The sequence below is a fragment of the Hypanus sabinus genome, chromosome 13, assembly GCF_030144855.1.
Source record: "Hypanus sabinus isolate sHypSab1 chromosome 13, sHypSab1.hap1, whole genome shotgun sequence".
In the NCBI taxonomy this organism is placed as follows: domain Eukaryota; kingdom Metazoa; phylum Chordata; class Chondrichthyes; order Myliobatiformes; family Dasyatidae; genus Hypanus; species Hypanus sabinus.
In genome coordinates, this window is record NC_082718.1 from 39,693,148 (window position 1) to 39,714,000 (window position 20,853).

The window sequence follows — 20,853 nt, forward strand, 5'->3', positions numbered from 1 at the left end:
CTTTCAGAAGGAGATAAATGTTTCCAGTATTCTATACCACTGCACTGTAAATATCATCAGTAAATTTATCTTCCTCCCTCTGGAGCTTCGTATTGTCTGCTAAGCAGTTTATGTGAGAGCAGAAACACGGCCATTTACAATTATAAACAAATACAATATCATACATAACTGTAACATTTTGTTTTTTTTTAAATGGGTTCTAATTATCAAGCCCAGATTTTACACTGGGTAAAACTTCATATTACACTTTTATTCAACGACAATCAATTTGCAATTAGTTCTAAAGAGCAGCTCATCTTAAAAATTAAGAATTTGCTACATTTGGCAGTTATAAGAGGCCCCATGATAGAAACATTTCTATAAACTTTTGGATCTCAGGTGCACGTAGACAAGAAGTCATGAGTAGGAAAGGTAAAATGGAATGCCCTTTCTGTTTGTAACTTGTGAAATCTTTGAGGCAATTTAAGGCAAATCTGTGAGTTTGTTGGTAATGTTCGCATATTATAGGCATCATAATATCCACCATTATCAACTTCTAAATGTTCTGAAAACAATCATGCTCTATCAGTAACAATTATCTCTTCCAGCAAATCTCAGAAACACAGGATTACAGAATGAAAGAGGCCATTCAATACACACCAGTCATCATAAAAGTAATCCACTTTGTCCTACTACATCATTCTCTCCACAGGGGCCCATGTACATTCTACTTTTCATTTACCCAATTTCTCTTCAATGCTAAAAACTAAACTGGCCTCCACACTAAGACCCCAGGCAACAGCCAGAACCTAAAAATTTACTTCACAAAAATGTATTTGTTCGAGCACCTCTGCACCTTCCGCCAAAAGCGGGACTTCCTGGTGGCCAAACATTTTAATTCCCATTCCCATTCCGATTTTGTTGGTCCATGGTCTCCTCTTGTATTAAGATGAGGCCGCCCTCAGGGTGGAGGAGCAACACCTTATATTCTGCCTGGGTACCTCCAACCTGATGACAAGAATACCAATTTTTCCTTCTGGTTAACAAATTCCCCTCCCCCTCTTTCTCTATCCTCAGTCTGACCTTTTACTTCTTCTCACCTGCCTATTACTTCCCCTTGGGTCCCCCCTCCTTCCCTTTCTCCTATGGTCCATTCTCTTCTGTTATCAGATTCTTTCTTCTCCAGCCCTTGACCATTTCCATCCATCTGGCTTTACCTATTACCTTCCAGCTAGCCTCCTCCCCCCTCCCCCACCTTTTTATTCTGGCACCTTCCCCACTTCCTTCACAGCCCTAAAGAAGGGTCTCAGCCTGAAACATCAACTGTTTATTCATTTCCACAGACACTGCCTGATCTGCTAAGTTCCTCCAGCATTTTGTGTGTGTTGCTCTGGGTTTGTTCATTTTTGCCTTACTTCTTTAGTCACTCTTACTTTATGTCTCCTACTTAGTGATCATTTCACAAAGGGCAACAGTTTCTATTCACACAGATTAGAATTTTCATGATATTAAATACCATCAGATAGATACCTCACAATATTCACTGCTCAAAAGAGAATAACCACAGCTTGCATACTCTACCTATACATCCAATCTCTGTAACTAATTTGGTAAATTATTTTTGCCCTTCTCAAAATGTTTCAGATCTTTACCAAAACTGAACCTGGTGTTCTAATATTCATACGCACAAGTACCTCTGCACAGTTGCAATAAAAAAATTACTTGCAGCAGGTTCACAGACACAGAGCAGAGATAAAAGCAGCATTTACAAGAAAACATAAATTATTGACAATCTTTTACAAGAAAGAACACAATTAGAACAAAAAAGTATATTTTAGTGAAAAGAAATTATAATGGTTCTGAACTGTAATATTAGGATTTTTCTGGTTAGTTCAAGAACTGAACGGATGAAGGAAAGTAGCTGTTCTTAAATGCAGTGGGAAATTTGGCTTTTATGCCTCCTGTCCAATGGTAGCTGCAAAAAGAAGGCATAGCCTGGATGTTGGGGATCTTTGAGAACAGATGTTGCTTTCTTAAAATACTACCGATGGTGGGAAGAGATGTGCCTGTGATATAGTGTGCAGAACCCACTACACTCTGCAGCATTTTACATCCCCATGCATTTGTATTACCATACCATACCATGATGAAACTGATCAGGATACTTTTAACAGAACATGTTCAGAAGTTTGTCAGAGTGTTCAATGGCCAAGCTGAGTTTCTTTAACCTTCTAAGAAAGTAAAGATGTTTAGCGCTTTCCTTATAATTGGATATATGTTCTGGGCCCAAGACAGACACCTAATATGTCAATGCACTGGAATTTAAAGCTGCTTTTTCCACCATCGATCCCCACAAGTAATGTCGACAATGTAAATTACATTGCCAATTCTCAATCTCCTTCCCAAAATGGAATTTCTCTGCCACCTATTTGCCCACTCCATTGGCCTATTGCTACCTCCTTTGAAAGGGATTGCTATTCTCTTAACAGCTCACAGGGCTTTTACATTTGGTGTCAATTGCAAATTTTGAAAACTGTTCCATGTACACCCAAATGATTAAAACAGCAGGCCCACTGCCAGCTGCTGGGGAACTCCACTGTACACTTGTATTGGAAAACTAACTTTTCACAACCACCAACGAGAGAAAATCTGCAGATGCTGGAAATCCAAGCAACACACACCAATTGCTGGAAGAACTCAGCAAGCCAGGCTAAAGTCCTGCCAAAGGGTCTCGTCCTGAAACGTTGACCGCAGTGTCTTGCCAAAGGGCCTCGGCCTGAAACATCGACTGCATTCTTTTCCATAGGTGCTGCCTGGCCTTCCTCCAGCATTTTGTGTATGTTGCTTTCACAACCACCATTTGCTAAATATGCTACTAGACGACAATCTTTAAGAGTGCACTTTCACTAGCAGCCTATTCCAGGAATATTTTACCTGAGCAACACACAAAAAATGATGGGAGGAACTCAGCAGATCAGGCAACATCTATTGAACTGAATACAGTTGACATTTCAGGCCAAGACCCTTCTTCAAGACTGGAAAGCAAGGGGGAAGACACCAGAATAAAAAGGTGAGGGGAGGGGAAAGAGGATAGTTAGGTGTTAGGTGTATCCAGGTGGGAAGGGAAGATAAAGGGCTAGAATGGAAGGAATCTGATAGGAGAGTGGACCATAGGAGAAAGGGGGAGGTGATAAGTAGTTGAGAAGAGGTAAGAGGCCAGACTGGGGAATGGAAGAAGAGGGGAAGGGGAGAGGGAATATTCTTTTTTTAACTGGTGGGAGAAATCTATATTCATGCCATTATCAGGTTGGAGACTACCCAGGCGGAATATAAGGTGTTGCTCTTTCACCCTGAGGGCAACCTGAATTTTTTTAGCTTACTGTTGTATTTTCCATTAACGTGTAATACTATTCACAATGGTAAACAATAACAATACCATCAATGGCATGCAACTAATATCAAAAAAAGGCATGGCTCCCTAATGGGTTGTATTTTCTTCTTGCCAAAATGGCTTGGTAAGAAATACTGAGTACTGAGTAATATTGCCATATGCATTGCTTCTAAATTAAGTCAGACTGATATCTAGGTACTTGTTCAGCACATTACACTGACTTCACTTTTAGTACCAGTTACCTGGGGGGGAAATAACTGCACTTTTTCTCCCCCCAGAGGACTACATGCTGCAATTTTATAGCAATGAAATATGGCACAGTACAAGGAAAATTATGTATCTGGAGCAAATTACTTAATATCTTAAAAAAAATCAACTTCAAAAACATAACAAAAAATTTCATACTTGGAATTTGCAAGCACCCTTTCTTTTAAAAATAGAGCATTATCCAAATGTTCAGTTGTTTAACTTACTGCATACATTTGTGTCATTTTGTTTAAACATAGAAACATAGGAAACCTACAGCATAATACAGGCCCTTTGGCCCACAAAGTTGTGCCGAACATGTCCCTACATTAGAAATCACTAGGCTTACCCATAGCCCTCTATTTTTCTAAGCTCCATGTACCTATAGTACAATTTAGCTCAGTTTGTTGATGGGATGATTTCAGCAAGGTATTAACAAAAATCTGGAATTATTAATCTTAAGTGAACAGAATCAGTCTAATAAAGAGATCACAAACACAAGAAAATCTGCAGATGTTTAAAATGCAAAGCAACACACAAAATGCTGGAGGAACTCAGCAGGCCTAACAACATCTATCATATCATCATTCACAGATGCTGCCAGGCCTGCTGAGTTCCTCCAGCATTTTGTGTGTGTTGTTTTGGAGTTCATAACTAGCATAGTGGCCAAACCAAAACCAAAACAATTGCCGCTGCTGGCAACACTTCATATGTGTTATTCCTGGAAGATGTGTCCTCACTCCTGTGACAATTGCTCCAAAAGTCAAGGATATGTATTCAATCCTTTATTAGCAATTTGCAAACATACAATCTTGAAGTGATAAAACTTAAATGTACCCAAGTGTAAGCCAAGTTTAATTGAAAGTTATTGAGCGGTCAACTAAAGATACGACCTCTGTCAGTCCCAAGCTACAAACTACAATGAACAAAGCATGAAGATATAACTTATTGCCTTCACCTTTACCACATCCCCATTCATGTGACATTACCATATATAATAAACTTGCAACACAGAATACAATGCAGATAGAGAACAGATCCATGGCTCCTACAACTAGCATTTGGAAACTGCAGGGTTAATAAGTGAGAACCAATGAGATTACTTGCAAACTGATGTGGCTTTACTCAGGAGGGATGGTTAATATGTTTGGGATTAAGAAGGAACGCACAAAAAAAAATCTTTGATACAAGCTTCAAATCTGCAAAAAGCAGTGAAGGAACGTTCAGAAGTCATTATGCTCACACCTGACCATAACAGCACAGAGGTATAGAAAGGAGATTTGTTGCTTCAGGTTCTAGCATCTGTAGTCTCTTGTGTCTCCAGTTCATCGATACTGTATGTGACATAACATTTCTATTTACTTTCCACCTAATCACTCAGTAACATACCCTTCTGAACTTATACATAGCATAAAAACAGCAAGGTAGTTTGATTGACATCTCAGAAACCGAGTAATGATCTACAAAAGCAGAGCAACATGACAATGTTAAAGACAACTCGCTAGTACATCGATTACTTAAACATGACTAATTAATAAGTGGAAACAAGCAAGAAGAGTATAAAGAGAAATACCTTGAAGATCCCTTCACAGCAACACAAATGGGATAAAAAAATCAATGATATGAAGGTCTTTGACAACACATTCACTCAACAGATATTAAAAAAAGGTCATAAGACAATAAGACACAGGAGCAGATTTAGACTATTCGGTCCATCGAGTATGCTCCGCCATTCCATCGCAGCTAGTTTATTATCTCTTTAACCCCTATCCTCCTATCTTCTCCCCGTAACCTTTAATGACCTGATTATTAAAGAACCTATCAATCTCCACTTTAAATATACCCATTGACTTGGCCTGAACAGCTGCTTGTGGCAAAGAATTCTACAGATTCACAACCCTCTGCCTAAAGAAATTTTTCCTCATCTGTGTTCTAAGTGGATGTCCCTCAATTCTGAGTCTGTGCCCTCTGATCCTACACTCCCCCATTATAGGAAACTTCCTCTCCACATCCACTCTATATAGGCCTTTCAATAGTCGATAAGTTTCAATGAGATCCCACCTTATTCTCCTAAACTCCAAGTATAGATTCAGAGTAATCAAATGCTTTACACATGTTAACTCTTTCATTCCTGGGATCATTCTCTTGAATTTTCTCTGGATCCTCTTCAATGCCAGCACATCTTTTCCTAGATAAGGAGTCCAAAACTGCTTAGAATATTTGAAGTACAATCTGACAAATGCCTCATAAAGCCTCAGCATTACAAACTTAAAAAAGGGGTCAGTTATGACAGAGTAGCTGCTGAGATTAATTCAACTGTGTGTGACATACCATTGTATGCATAAAATTTAGAGAAAACTGCAATATCACGCTTCTGATGCTGCACAATGACCTCTCTCTTACAAGAGTTTTTCATTAATTTCCTCAAATTGCTGCCTCCGAAATTATTAACAGCTCATTTTCTCGAGTTACCTGTTCCACGAAAATAACAAGCAAGCAAACTGGTTTCAAACCTGACAAGTCGTAAATCAGCCAGGTGCCAAATCCTAAGCAAGGCATTACAGGTGGCTTTGAGAAAAACTTATTTGCTGGTGACACCATTATGGATCTCGCCTCTGAGCAGTATATGACATGGGTCTGGAGGACATATATCATGATGCAAGAGCTGCAGCTGACCCATCTGATCCAAGTGCTTGTGGAAAACATTGAACATGGACAACAGCACAGCTGCAACTTTATTATGGAAATGTAAACACATTCTACACTATAATAGTTATGCAACTTACTGACCAATCCATCTAACCATATGTAGGCTATCTATGCCAAATGCAAAGTCCTTTGCCTAAATCAAGAATACCATAACAGCTTCACAATCCAAGCTGAATTTCCAATTTACTGCTAATAATGATCTTAAACCAAACAAAAACAAGTCAAAATTCAGCTTGTATTATCTCTGCAAAAGAAAAACCTAAGAAACAGAAACAGGATTAGGGCCTCACATCCACCTTGTTATACAATACGACCAAAAATGACTGTTTATCTTATTTCCATCTTCTTACACTAACTCCATATCTCTAGACTTCTTCTGAATCCACAACTCTCTTGATTTCTATCTTGAATATATTCATCAACAAAATCTCCCAAACCCTCTTGGATAGTGCACTCCAAACTTTGCTATCTGCTGAATGTCAGAACTTCTCATCAGCAGAGCTAGGAGGGATAATGGCGCCTAACTGTGACTTCTTTACTTGCATCTTCAGACACAGCTCTATTTCCACCTTTAATATTTTTATTTTTCCCTTTCAGGATTCTTTTGGGGACCCTAACCTGGAGGTACACTTGGGCTTCAGTTCTTTGCGGGAATGGGACCCGTTCTCGGGGTTCCATGACTGGACGTTATTTGACATGCCAAGGATTTGGCCTGAGAGTCTTGATCGTTTTCAGAAGCCCAAGATCTCAGGGCTCTGGAGACGGGTGGATCGAGGGTCGGTGTCACAGCAGGAGACACATGTGTCATCGGGGAGGCTGGAAAATCTTTCGCTGTGGGTCTGAAGACCTGAGGTCTTTGCGATCTTCAGCCACAGAGCTTGAAAAAATAGCAATGAAATTGACTTTTAACATTGTAAACCAGCCGGTTGTTGTTGTCTTTTGCTCACTGTGAAAATGGGGTCACCTCCCTCTCCCTTGCTAGGGAGAGAGAGAACCTGTGGTTTGTTGAATGTCAGATGAAATGCAAAGCCTTTGGGATAACTTTGGTCTGTGTCTTTGCTATTGTTTAGGAAACGCTTGGGCTCGGTGACAGTACCAATGCGCCTTTTCTTTTGCTGGTGGGGGGTGGGGAGGTGGGGGGATTATTGCTTGCTGCCGCTTATGCACGAGGGGAGCTTTGGGGTTCTCACGTTTAACTGTCACTCATTTTTTGGGGCAATTCTCTGTTTTCGTGTATGTTTACAAAGAAAAAGCATTTCAGGATGTGTACTGTATACATTTCTCTGATGTTAAATTCAACCTTTGAACTTTTGATCTCTTCCTGTTCACTATTTGAAAGCACAACCATGCCAACCCCCATGAGGTTTTCTCACCACCACCCCCAACCTAGTTTCACCTATCATCTTCCAGCAAGCCTCTTTCCTCTGCCCCTAACTTTTTATTCTGCCATCTTTCCCTTTCCTAAAAGGGCTTCAAAAAAGGGCTTCAGCCCAAAACTTTGATGATCTATTCTTTTCCATATATGCTGCTTAATCTGCTGAGTTCCTCGAGCAGTTTGTGTGTTCCTGAATTTTTAAAAAAAATTTTGATTAAGTAATTTCTCTTTCCTCTCAACTCAAGAGATTATGCAGCTCACCTACTTAACATTTCATCATATGACAGACCCATCATCATGACGATTAATCATCACCCAAATTACGCACTACACAAAGCCATTTTACATTCTCAAGGCTATTCCTTACTGAGAAGATGCAAATCAGTCAGTATTATTTTCGTCATCTGGAACCTGGCAAATTCAAAATGGAACACGATGGAGGTGTCATGCATCCTCGTGATCCTGAGATGCCAAATAGAAACATAAAAATACAAATTATATGAATTGCTTAATTTGACTTGTATGACTTGACTTGTAAAATTACATGACTTGTCCTTGCGAATGAACAAAAGTGACCTGCAAAGCAGCCTTCCAGTTTGCAACTGGTTTCTCCAATGAAGAAACGAGGCGAGCAATACACTAGTTCTCCTTTGTGCACGACACCAAAAGTTTTTTAATGATGATCTTTTTTAAAGCTATCTGAACATTTTTTTAAAGAACTTGCACTGCTGCAGCTTTAATAATGACCAACACAAGGGAGTTGCTCTACTTTCTGGCATGTTCTGATAACTTGAATTTTAAAACTTACAAACTTGAAAGAGCAAATAAATTTGCAATTGTGTTACATTTTCCTGAGTTCCATGGAACCACAATTATGATTGTTCAGTTAGTAATCAACAAAAGCTTTATTCATATGGTCACTATAACAAGGACATTTTTAAAAAATTAAACCAAAATGAAAAGAAATTCAGACTATTAAAATTTACATATGCAAATTAAATTCATGCCACTAAGTATAAACTAGGAGTAGCAAGTATTTTTGGTAGATTGTGGTTTAATGAGCATTGACAGTGGAAGAATGCTAACACTGCAATCCAAACATCACTGATCTAGTCACAGTTAGCCATAGGGTCAGAGACAGGATCATTAGCCACATGACCAAACCAGTCACTTCACTGATTCAATGTAAGTAAAATGAAAATGCAAAATCTGTGCAGTGAATGAAATGAAAATAAATGAAAACTAGCTTACTTAAGAAGGGTGAATTACCCAGAGACCTTGAAATGTAATGAAATAAACACTAAGAAAAATAAGACTCATATTGTAGGGCATATGAAATCCATAATAAGTAGAGACAGGGGTATGCCATTCAGCTCCTCAAATCTCCTCTGACATGCAACACAATCACAGCTACTTGAATATTCCTTCAATTCACTTTCCCTTGCTGATTACATAAGGTTCCAACCCCCAAAGAATTCTCTGGCAGGGAGTTCCAAAGATATTCAATAATATTGTCAAATATTCAGCAGAAATTCTTCATCTCGGATCTTAAATTGAAGTCCCTTATTTTGATACCATGTCCTCTGGTCCTGAATCCTAACCTGAGAGGAATCATCCACTCAGCATTTATCACTTCCAGAGCTGCTTAAATAATGTGTGCATTTCCATAAGATTACTCCTTGATCTTTTAAACTCACTAATTAAGAAACCCAACCTATTTAACATTTCTTCATTGGACAGCAAGGGAGATGAGGCCGAATACAGGGCTACGATGGGAAACTTTGTCACATGGTGCGAGCAGAATCATCTGCAGCTTAATGTGAAAAAGACTAAGGAGCTGGTGGTGGACTGAGGAGGGCTAAGGCACCAATGACCCGTTTCCATCCAAGGGGTCAGTGTGGACATGGTGGAGGATTGCAAATACCTGGGGATACGAATGGACAATAAACTGGACTGATCAAAGAACACTGAGACTATCTACAAGAAGGGTCAGAGCTGTCTCTACTTCCTGAGGAGACTGAGGTCATTTAACATCTGCCGGACAATGCTGAGGATGTTCTACGAGGCTGTGGTGGCCAGTGCTATCATGTTTGCTGTTGTGTGCTGGGGCAGCAGGCTGAGGGTAGCAGACACCAACAGAATCAACAAACTCATTTGTAAAGCCAGTGATGCTGTGGGGGTGGAACTGGACTCTCTGATGGAACTGGACTCCCTGACAGTGGTGTCGGAAAAGAGGATGCCGTCCAAGTTGCACGCCATCTTGGACAATGTCTCCCATCCACTCCAAAATGTACTGGTTAGGCACAGGAGTACATTCAGCCAGAGACTCATTCCACCGAGATGTAACACTGAGCGTCATAGGAAGTCATTCCTGCCTGTGGCCATCAAATTTTACAACTCCTCCCTCAGAGTGTCAGACACACTGAGCCAATAGGCTGTTCCGGGACTTACTTCCATTTGGTATGATGAACTTATTATTATTTAATTATTTATGGTTTTATATCGCTATATTTCTCCACTATTCTTGGTTGGTGTGGCTGTAATAAAACCCAATTTCCCTCGGGATCAATAAAGTACGTTTGTCTGTCTGTCTGTTCTTCTAAACGTGGTATCAGCCAAGGAAATAATATTAATCCTTAAATAGGAAGGCCAAAAGACTCTGGATGTGATCTCACTATTGCTCCACAAAGAACAATTGCTCCAGATATTCACAAATTTGGGCAGCTGTAGATTTATTTTCATCCATACAATGTATATTCATTGTAAAACAGTTGTGGTTCCAGCACCAACCTTTGTGGAACTCCACTGGTTCCAAGTGAACTCAACTTCAGAATGATTCAATGATTCCTCAAAATATGTGATGCTTTCTACTTGTTAGCCAGGCTCTATCCATCTTCAACATCATGGCACTCATTCTCAGATTCAACCATTTGTGAGGGACTGTGTCAAAAGCTTTCCTGAAGGTTACTGGTTCACCTCCAGCCACTGTGGTCAAAAATTCTCAAAAACTTCTGGTAACTTTATCTTTTCACTGCTCGACCAGACTGTCATGTCCCAAATGTTCTCCTATTAAATAATTAATAATTGATTTTTATTTTTATTTTTATTTTTATCCAACCTGCATGAATATTGATTTCTATTTCTGGTAAAAAAAAAGAACCTCCCCCCTCCACTTTTCTTCTATTCCCCATTCTGGCCTCTTACCTCTTCTCACTTACGTATTACCTCCCCTTGGTGGCCCTCCTCCTCTTTTTCCTATGCTCCACTGTCCTAAGCACCTGGCTTCACCTATCACCTTTCAGCTATCCTCATTCCCCTCCCCTCACCTTTGTATACTGACATCTTCCCCCTTCCTTTCCAGTCTTGGCTGAAACATCAACTGTTTGTTTATTTCCATAGATGCTGCCTGACCTACTGAATTTCTTCAACATTTTGTGTGTTTTGCTTTGGATTTCCAGCATTTACAGAATTTATCATGTTTATAATTTTATTATTTTCCACCACAAATGTTGGACGAATTTCCTTATTGCTACCTGTTCTTTGCCTCCTCCCTTATTGAATAGAAGAGTAATAATGAACTTGCCCAATCCTCTGATATGTCTCCATACTTAGGGATGATTAAATTATTGTAATTAATGCATACTCAATGATGCAACCTAGTAGGGGGGAACTTCTTAGCCTTTAGCTTGATTAAATTGCTTTAGTTTCTCTAGTAATGGTGATGGTTTGTCAGATGCTACGTTGGTGCCAGAAGTGTAACGACACTTGCTCCTTCCGGTTAAAAAAAAGTTTCCCCCCCTCCCCCTTTTCTTTTATTCCCCATTCTGGCCTTTAACCTTTTTTCACCTGTGTACTCCCTCCCCCAGTTCCCTCCTCCTTCCCTTTTTCCTATGGACCACTCTCGTCTCCTATCAGATCCCTTCAGAATAATCCTTGCTGATTTGATTTGATTTGATGCAAAAGATGCAGTTCACTGTATGCTTCAATTTACATGTGACAAATAAAGCTAATGTAATCTTTGCTGGAAATGAGTCAAACAGTGTCTGTCTGCTTTTCTGCCGCTTTATAATGTCTACTTTCTTGGCACAATAGCCTTAAGGATAGACATAATATCTACCTTAAACTCTTTCTGTCACACATTTTCACAAAATACTACAGCATTCTTAATTAAATTGTGCACAGTTAAATAATGATACAAAGAACAAGATTGAATAAACTCAGATAAATTAGTGAGAGTTCATCCATTGGTAAAGCATCATTATTCTTCTGTGGATATTTTGATTATTTACAAGTTCACAGTTAGCTTGATGAGCAAATTTAAGAAAAACACAAGTAAAATACAGTATCGTGCAAAAGTCGTTTATTTTTATATAGATATAGAGATATATATAGATAGCGAGACAGAGAGAGAGAGAGAGAAAGGGGGGGGAGGGAGAGAGAGCATGCGCACACACGCGCGAGCTAGGGTGCCTGAGACTTTTGCACAGTACTGTATTTAATTAACCTCTGGCATTTTTTTTAATACCAATGGGGTGTACATAGTACTTTCAGTGATAGAGACCAATCCACTTAATTCCTCCAGCATTTCCTTATACCCCAGAACCATTTCCCCATCCTCATTCTCTGAGGTGCCTAAGTTCACCTGGGCCTCTCTCTTCATTAAAGAAGCGCTTATTGTCGGTTTTTGATTTCAACTTGTTCTTTTGTCATTATAATTTTTAAAATTCTTGCCAATTAGGAGTTGATTCCAGCATATACTCTTCACAAATGTCTATGCCATATCAAAAACATATAATAAGCTTCCTAGTTCTGAAGACTACAATTCTATGATACTACTGTAGTTAGTAGTAAATGAGAATAAAATCACCTTTACAATAAGGATTCCAGACTTGTTTTAAAAGATTACAGCTCACAGGAGGACTGAACATGAAATTTTGACTGCTATTACTGATATGATACAACTCTTGCCCTTTAACAGATGAAATTCCTGGACAGTCGTTCATTGCATTCAAACACACATCCTTTCAACAGCTGTCATCCAGGAAATGCCAATTTTAAAGATATGCTATGAAATAAAGTGAAATCCACTGCAGGGTAACTTCATAGAACTACAGAAATATTATTTTACTTCCATTAATTGAAATATTTTGCAAAGGCAAAAGGCATACATATTTTTTCTTTTTAAAATATTTAAATCATCTATGCAAAATTTTGTGCCGTCATTTTCTCTGTAAAAGCACAATACACTGCAGCTCACTGCTCCAATCCTGTTAAGTGACTGATTATATTGAAGAATTCGCTATAAAAATTAAGGGTAGATTTTAGGATTGGATGGGAAGATACCATGCACTGAGAGCCGATGAAAGGGAGACTCTGACATAAAAACCAGAGACTTGGATGTGGGTTGGATGCAACAGGGGCTTTTTAAGAGTTAAGTTGAATGTAACTAGATGAATTAAACAGCATACAGTATGAGTTATTGGATAGGAATAGTAATCTATTTTCTCTGAAGGACTATGTTTTCTTTATAGAGTTCAGCACCTTTCAAACTGTAGATTGAAAATAAATACTTCCCTCAATCTAATCTGAAATTCTTAAAATGAACTATTTCCTCACAAGTGCTAGCTATGATCGTGGACTGATAATTCACCTTTCAGTATAATGATAATGTTAAAGTAGAGTCTTGAATGAAATACTCTTTTATAAACAAATAATCTTACCCTGATACATTCTTTGCTTTTAAGAAGCAATCTATGGGGTTCAACATTTGACAGTTCCAGATGTCTTGAGCTCTACTAGTGACAAATACAATTATGATTACTAATCAAGGATTGGAATTGTATAGAGAGAAAGCAGGCTCTCACCTGAAAGTCTTTCTCTTCCAATAGTTCTTTTCTCCACCGGACAAGAAAGGCAGCACAAACGTACAGGTGGAAGTGAGAGAATCCTTCCGGTTCAGACTACAAGAAAAATGCATTGTTACTTATTCCCATTAAAAGCAAATTGCTCTGTAGTTCCCTCTTCATTGTCCAAAATTAGTATGGTGAAACAACAAACGCAAACATTTCATTTTATTCTTGCACACCTTGGATATGTGGGCTTTTCCTGCAGTTATACTTTGAAGCAGCAAGTGAGAGAGTGGGATCTGAGCCAATAAAAGGCAGCTAGGTTTAAGCAGAGTGGCTACTGTTGGAGGGCTGTTCGAGCCAGCATTAGAGCGGTCAAGTTTTGACTCATCAGACTTAGGTGAGAACTTCTTTCCCCAAGCTTCAGACTCCTCAATACCCAGAGCCTGGACTGACACCAACTTACTGCCCTCTACTGTGTATGTTGTCTTGTCTATTATTTATTGTAATGCCTGCACTGTTTTGTGCACTTTATGCAGTCCTGGGTAGGTTTGTAGTCTAGTGTAGTTTTTTTTTTCTGTGTTGTTTTCACATGGTTCAGTGTAGTTTTTGTACCGTTTCATGTAGCACCATGGTCCTGAAAAACATTGTCCCGTTTTTACTGTGTACTGTACCAGCAGTTATGGTCAAAATGACAATAAAAGTGACTTGACTTGACTTGAGAACAGTCGGAGTCTCTAAGTAACTTTCTAATAGGACTTCTCCTTCTCTGTCTATTAGTAAGTACATAATTAGTACGGTGAGAATGGATCCAGGGATAGTGGTTTGTTCTTAGTGTGAGACATGGGAACTTTGGGACATCTTCAATCTCCCTGATAACTACATTTGCATGAGGTGCATTGAGCCGCAGTTCCTTAGAGACCATTAAGAAACTGGAGCTGCAGCTCAATGACCTCCATCTCATACGGGAGAATGAAAACGTGAAAGGTAGGAACTACAAGGATGTGGTCACCCCCAAGTGGTGACAGGCAGGAGAGAAAAGGGAACAATCATTGAGGGCAGAGTACACTATGACTGTTGCCCTCAATAATAAGTATACCACTTTGGATATTATTCGAGGAGATTACCTACCGGGGGAAGCTACAGAGACCAGGTCTCCGGCACTGAGTCTTGCTCTGTGTCTCGGAAGTGAAGCAGAGAGAGGAGGAATGCAATAATGATAGAGGATACCATAGTTAGAAGAGCAAACAGGAAATCCTGTGGACATGAAAAAGACACCTGGTTGGTATAGGTGGAGAAGCAGATAGTATTAAAGAATCATGAAGTCTGCAAAAGGATTTAGACAGATTGGGCAAAGAAGTGGCAGTAGAAATACCATGTAGGGAAGTGTATGGTCATGCACTTAGATAGAAGGAATAACGGCATGGACTATTTTCTAACCAGAAATCAGAGATGCAAAGGATCTTGGAAGTTTTCATATAGGATTCCCTAATGGTTAGCGTGCAGGTTGAGTTGGTAGTAAGGGAGGCAAATGCAATGCTAGCATTCATTTTGAGAGAACTAGAATATAAATGCAATGATGTGTTGCTGAGGCTTTATAAGGCATTGCTCTGACTGCACTTTGAGTATTGTATGCAGTGTTTGACCCCTTATCTAAGAAGGTACAGAGGAGATCCACAAGAATTATTCCAGAAATAAAAGGGTTAATGTATGAAGAGTGTTTGATAGTTGGAGCCCTGGACTCACTGTAATTTAGAAGAACTGGTGGGGGAAGAGGGGGATTCTCACTGAAACCTATCAAATATTGAAACAAATAGATAGAGTGGATGTGGAGAAGTTGTTTCCCGAGGTGGGAGAGTCTAGGACCAGAGAGCATAGCCTCAGAATACGGCATGTCCCATTAGAAATCTGTGGAATTCTTTGCCACAGATGATTGTGCAGGTCAAGTCATGGAGAAGGCAGGAGAATGCGGTTAAGTGAGATAATAAATCAGCCATGATGAAATGGTGATGCAGACTCAATGGGGCAAATGGCCTAATTCCGTTCCTATCTTCTGGTCTCATAAACTTTTTATCCAGTTCATGCAGCTAATCTCAGATACTCACGACTGCACCTACAGATAAAGGTTGAAAAGTTTGGAAAAATGGCTTGATACTAAAACAAAATACTCTGAAAGTAATGCATGACAGTTTCAGTATTGAATACCTGCACTGCAATCATAAGCGTGTTCAGTATCACCAAGACACTGAATCCAAATAAACAACTACAGGCATCACCTAACAATAAACATTATTTTAAACTACCAAGGCAATGAATATCTAAAAGATGCACATTTAGTTTTTGGACAGAGCTTTGCATTGTTTTAAATAATGCTGTTAACCATTTAATTTAATGAATTCTACAAACTCAATGCTATTACCTAAAAAAAAATCAGAACTGAAGATCAAGAAAATACTGTAACATGGTAAAACCTGCCAGCAGCCCCTCATCCTTAAACTCAAACAGGTACAACCTTAAAATGGATAGTTTAATAAACAGATCACTCTTTAAATTAAGCCCTGAATTAATTTGGGAAAAGAAGTAATGACATATCTAACTACTTTTTGCATCTTTGAACTGAACTGTGAAGCAGTTAGTTTTATTTTGGTCTTCAAACAATGATTTTGAGCCAGTCTTGTCAGTCATTATCAATTTAGTTCCAATCTCAATATTCAACTGAAAAATGTTGAAATGAAAACAAATAGCAAGTTTGATGAAACACGCCAAATCGCAGCAAGTTTAAAAATTCTCGAGTCTCCACTAATCATTGGTGAAACAAATTATCATGTATTTTAACAAATATTTTAAAATAAGTTTCCTAAATGTTTCTGTATCTTTGGGGATGGGGGTGGAAATGCTACCCTTTAAAAAAAGTCAATTGCAAGAAAAATCAGCATACTATTGAAGCAGGGATTCCCAAACATTTTTATGCAATGTACCCCTATCATTGACTGAGCTTCCGTGAACCCCAGGCTGGGAACCCCTCCACTAAAAGGTTGAGATTAAGCATTGTTCTCATTTCTCTCGGGTAGAACCGTGCTGTTATTGGTTATAAAGTCGAAACTCAGATAGATGGCAAAGAATCAACTGCATCATCAGTCATAAACAGTGCCGTCTTACTGAGCGAATTAACCTCTCCACAGATCTGCTCTAATAATTAGTAGATTCACAGAAAGAGAAATCAATTTAATGCAATTATATCAGCCTTTTGTGTACCATTAGTCAATCTGTACCTGAAAAGGAATGAGATGGTTAACATTTTGATGGACTTTGTACAGGAATGAAAAGGAAAAGGTAGGCAAATTATTTTTAAGATCTGACTAAAAAAAAAAGTGAAAGCAGATTTAAAATCAGTCAAAGAAGGTAAATACAGCACAAAATTTGCCAGTGGCTACAACAGACAAATATATGTCCTGTCACCAACTTGCCTGATTTTACAATCCTGCAAATATTTTCAAGTGAATATCCAACCCCCTTTGAAGACTGGTCCTAAATGTGCTTCGGCATGCCTTTCAACCACAGCATTGCTGATCAGTAAACATTGCCTGAGAGGAAAATATCCAATTTTCCTTTAATATCTTCTGCAATAAATTATTTTTTTTAAAAGCTAACTGGAATTCTTACATCTTAAACATAAATCAAATGAGTCAGTTATGACAAGCCATGCAAAACACAGTGTAGAATAAAACAAATGCTTAAGTGGGATAGAAAATAAGACATTCTGGAGGGAGAAGAGGGAAGAGATAGCAAATAAATCCCAATTAAAAGTTAGTAAGAAGCAGTGCACCTACAAAGCCTGTTCTGGAATTACACATTGAATTAAGTTAAAGAAGAATTCATCCTGAAAGACTGAAAAAATACTAGCTTGGGAACCTCACTGGTCCCTTCATCATTCAACAAAATATCCGGCTTCCAGCCGTGCTAGTACTCTGAGATAAAGCATGAAACAAATGCTAAAGAACACCTATGTAATTTAGCAACTATAATATTGCCAGAAAAGTTTTCATATATTAGCTTCCATTCAGGTCATGTGCTAACTCTCATTGTACAAAATTTTCCGTAGAATATTCAAAGCTTCTACTAAATGGCTGATTGTGCAAAAATTCTCAGATGACAAAAGCACCAATTAGAGCAACACAGGAGCAAACAACAAAAATGAGTAGCTGTTTATGTTTTACCGAGGAAGCTTAATCTTCACAATTGAAACTCACATAGAACCCCCTGCAGATATTGTAACTTCAAACTTCTTTAATGAGCATATTAACCCAAATCCTTTCCAAAATTCAATGGCTAAGATCATAAAGTGAACATGCTTTATATAAAAATATAGAATTAAATCATAAACTGCTACTTCTGTGCAAAAGCTAATGCTGATATTGGCCCCATTTCTGTGGGATAATGGCCAAACTGCATTTAGACTAGTTATCTTGTGTAATTGATTGGAGCATCAGGATCTCCACGACTTACATGCAAATACACAAATCTTGTTGCTTAGAGTGATTAATCACAGGGCAGCAGACTGTGCTATGGCCCTCAATATTGTCCAACCAGAGCAAGCATAGTAAGAGCAAAAAGAGATTGTGGGGAATGCAACAAAGACGCTTCCAAACTCTGTCAATTACAGTATGTGGAATCCTGGTTAAATGAAAAATGAAAAATCTAGGTCCTGTTCCTTGCAACTTAGTGCACACCAACCTTTTTTATGCCATGCACCAATATCATTAAGCAAGGGATCCGTGGACCCCCGGTTGGGAACCCCTACACTGTTCCACTCACCCAGTTTCTCCACTTACAATCCATCTTTTCTGACAGCTCCAGTGCTTTCAAAATCATTCACTTATTCTTAACCATAGTTTCCCATTCACTACAAATGAAAGTATTTTCAAGCACATCTGTTTGTTTAGGACTTTCTACTCCCTGGTTTCCCTTGTCTTCACCATCAGCCTCTGCATTCAATGGATCAATTTCTGTAACTTCCATTACTTACAGCATTATTCTACCATGAAAAACTTGTTTCCCATCACCCTAAACATAACCTTCAGCATTGCATAGGGTCCATTTCCTATGTGATTCCATTGTTTGCTTTTCCATCTCCTTGCATGCAACACCTGCCCTTTCACTTGTTCCCTTTCAGTGATCCAAAACACCCAGTCTAGAAAAAGCAACAGCTTTAATTCCCCATTCTACTTCTATGGGAACTATAAATCTCATTTTCATAGTCTTTAATACTCAACCATTTCAATAATCAATCTGTATCATAATTTACAACTTTTTGATGAAAGGTCATCATCTGCAGCAAAAATACTGTTTCTCTTCTCCACACAATTGATGAATGGTAAGCGTAATAGTTTCATCATTTTTATTTCAGATTTCCAGCATGAGGAGTGTTTTTATCCAATTTTCAATTCTGATAATACTAAGGGCCCTGCACATGCAGTGCTCCTGATAAATGTCCCTGACGGATGGTAGGAAGACCCCTATGATCCTCTCAGCCGTTCTCACAGTACTTTGTAAGAGCTTTGGGACCGATACTCGGCTGCTCCATACCAGATGGAGATGCGACGTGTCTGGATGCTTTCAATGGTGCTCCTATAAAATGTAGTTAAGACTGGGGGGCGGGGGAGCCTCGCTTACCTCCATCTCCTTAGGAAGTGAGGACACTGCTGTGCCTTCATCATAATTATTTTTAACTTTAATAGAAAGTCCAGGCTTATTCATTTATTTTTAAACAATCAGTTACATGTGTGAAAAATTGCTGGCAGATCTATACGGAACAGATGGAATTTCTAAGAAAAATCTTGCCCTGAACTAACATGACACCTCTTGCAGTTTCTTTCACAAATATATCAAGGCAGCATTAAAAACACCCCATTTTTTCCACCAGTGTGTCTCACAGGTCACAGTAAAATAGCCAATGCTTCCAACAGTAAAGCATCATAAGGTTTCGAAGATATCGATAAACAAATGATCTGCCAGAAGAAGTGTCTGAGGCAGGTAGAATAGGATCATTTAAGAAGCACTCGGATAGGGAGATGGAGGTGCGGGGCTTAGAGGGGTATGGGATCAGTGCAAGAAACTGGGATGAGCTGGTTGGACACTGTGGTCAGGATGAGCTTAGTAAGCTGAAGGATCTGCATCCATGCTGTACTGCTCTATGATTCTGTTAGAAAAAAAAACATAATTTTGCCCAATTTCACAAGTAATGCGATTTTACAAACATTATTTTTTTTGTCTTTAAATAGTCATCACAGAGAAACTATACAGAAACATCACAACCTCAAATACTGACATGAACAAGAGTTAAAAAATGCAGAGCTGGAAATCTGCAACAAAGTGTACAAGTAATCAGGAGATCAATCTGGAATTGTAGAAAGAGACAAGAGTTCAGGTGAATGATCTTCAACCTGAAACATCAACTACACCTTTGCAACGAAATTGACCTAACTACTGCCGGTATTTCATTTTTCTTCCCAACACAATCTATTACTGACAGAAAGTGAAATTGATCAGACTTGCTTCCATCTTCATTATTATATTGAGTACTTAAGTACAATCTCTTCAAACTCAAGATAAAAATTAATTTTAAAGTAATGATTGCATGTTGAGGACAATGATCATAAAAACAAGATTTTCTTTTTGAAATGAAGCATGAATACCATGCCTTCATGCAAAGAATTTACATGAAATATTTTGGAAAATGTTTAATTTCACAGTTCAGTCCTATGAGCAATTAGATTGATTATCGCTACCCCCATTAAATATTTCTGCTGTTCATATCATATGGAATCCACATTGCGCAGTTTTTTTAAATCTTTGACCACCCAATTTTCTCCACTTAAACCACTTTGTCACAAAAGATAATGCATTTTAAATTTCTGCAGTCTGGTTGCTTGTCAAATGCATTTGTTTTTTCTATGTTTATGTCAACTGATATGTTTCTTTTCTCCCAGCAAATATTAAAAGATATGCATCAGATTACATCAGAAAGTGGTATTTTAATCATCCAAAATGAACAATCTCGTTAACAAAGTTATGCAGCAATTCTTCTGCTGTGATATAAATGGAACAATAATTCATCCAAGTCTTGTGTTGCATTATTTATGTTAACTGTAAAAGAAGCGTAAATGTTCTTCTTTGGTCTTGCACTATACAGCTGAAAAACAGAAGATACAATGTCTTTTAAAAAGACTTCTTTTACTCTGACGGAGTTGTCACTGCCTTCTGAAGTGATGTGCATGGATGCCTGGCAGATAACCGGCAACTAATTA

General features: G+C 38.6%; 1 protein-coding gene across 3 annotated transcripts in view; it reads right to left on the reverse strand.

Annotated features, from left to right (window-relative positions):
* Window positions 1–20,853, reverse strand: part of tbc1d22a (TBC1 domain family, member 22a) — a 281,299-nt gene that overhangs the window by 70,807 nt on the left and 189,639 nt on the right. For 2 of the 3 annotated variants that reach the window (XM_059987461.1, XM_059987462.1), the window contains one exon: window positions 13,565–13,660. The exons of the other annotated variant lie outside the window; for it this stretch is intronic. In XM_059987461.1, the coding sequence (XP_059843444.1) occupies window positions 13,565–13,660 (96 nt within the window). The remainder of the gene's footprint in view (window positions 1–13,564; window positions 13,661–20,853) is intronic. 3 annotated transcript variants of the gene reach the window in all.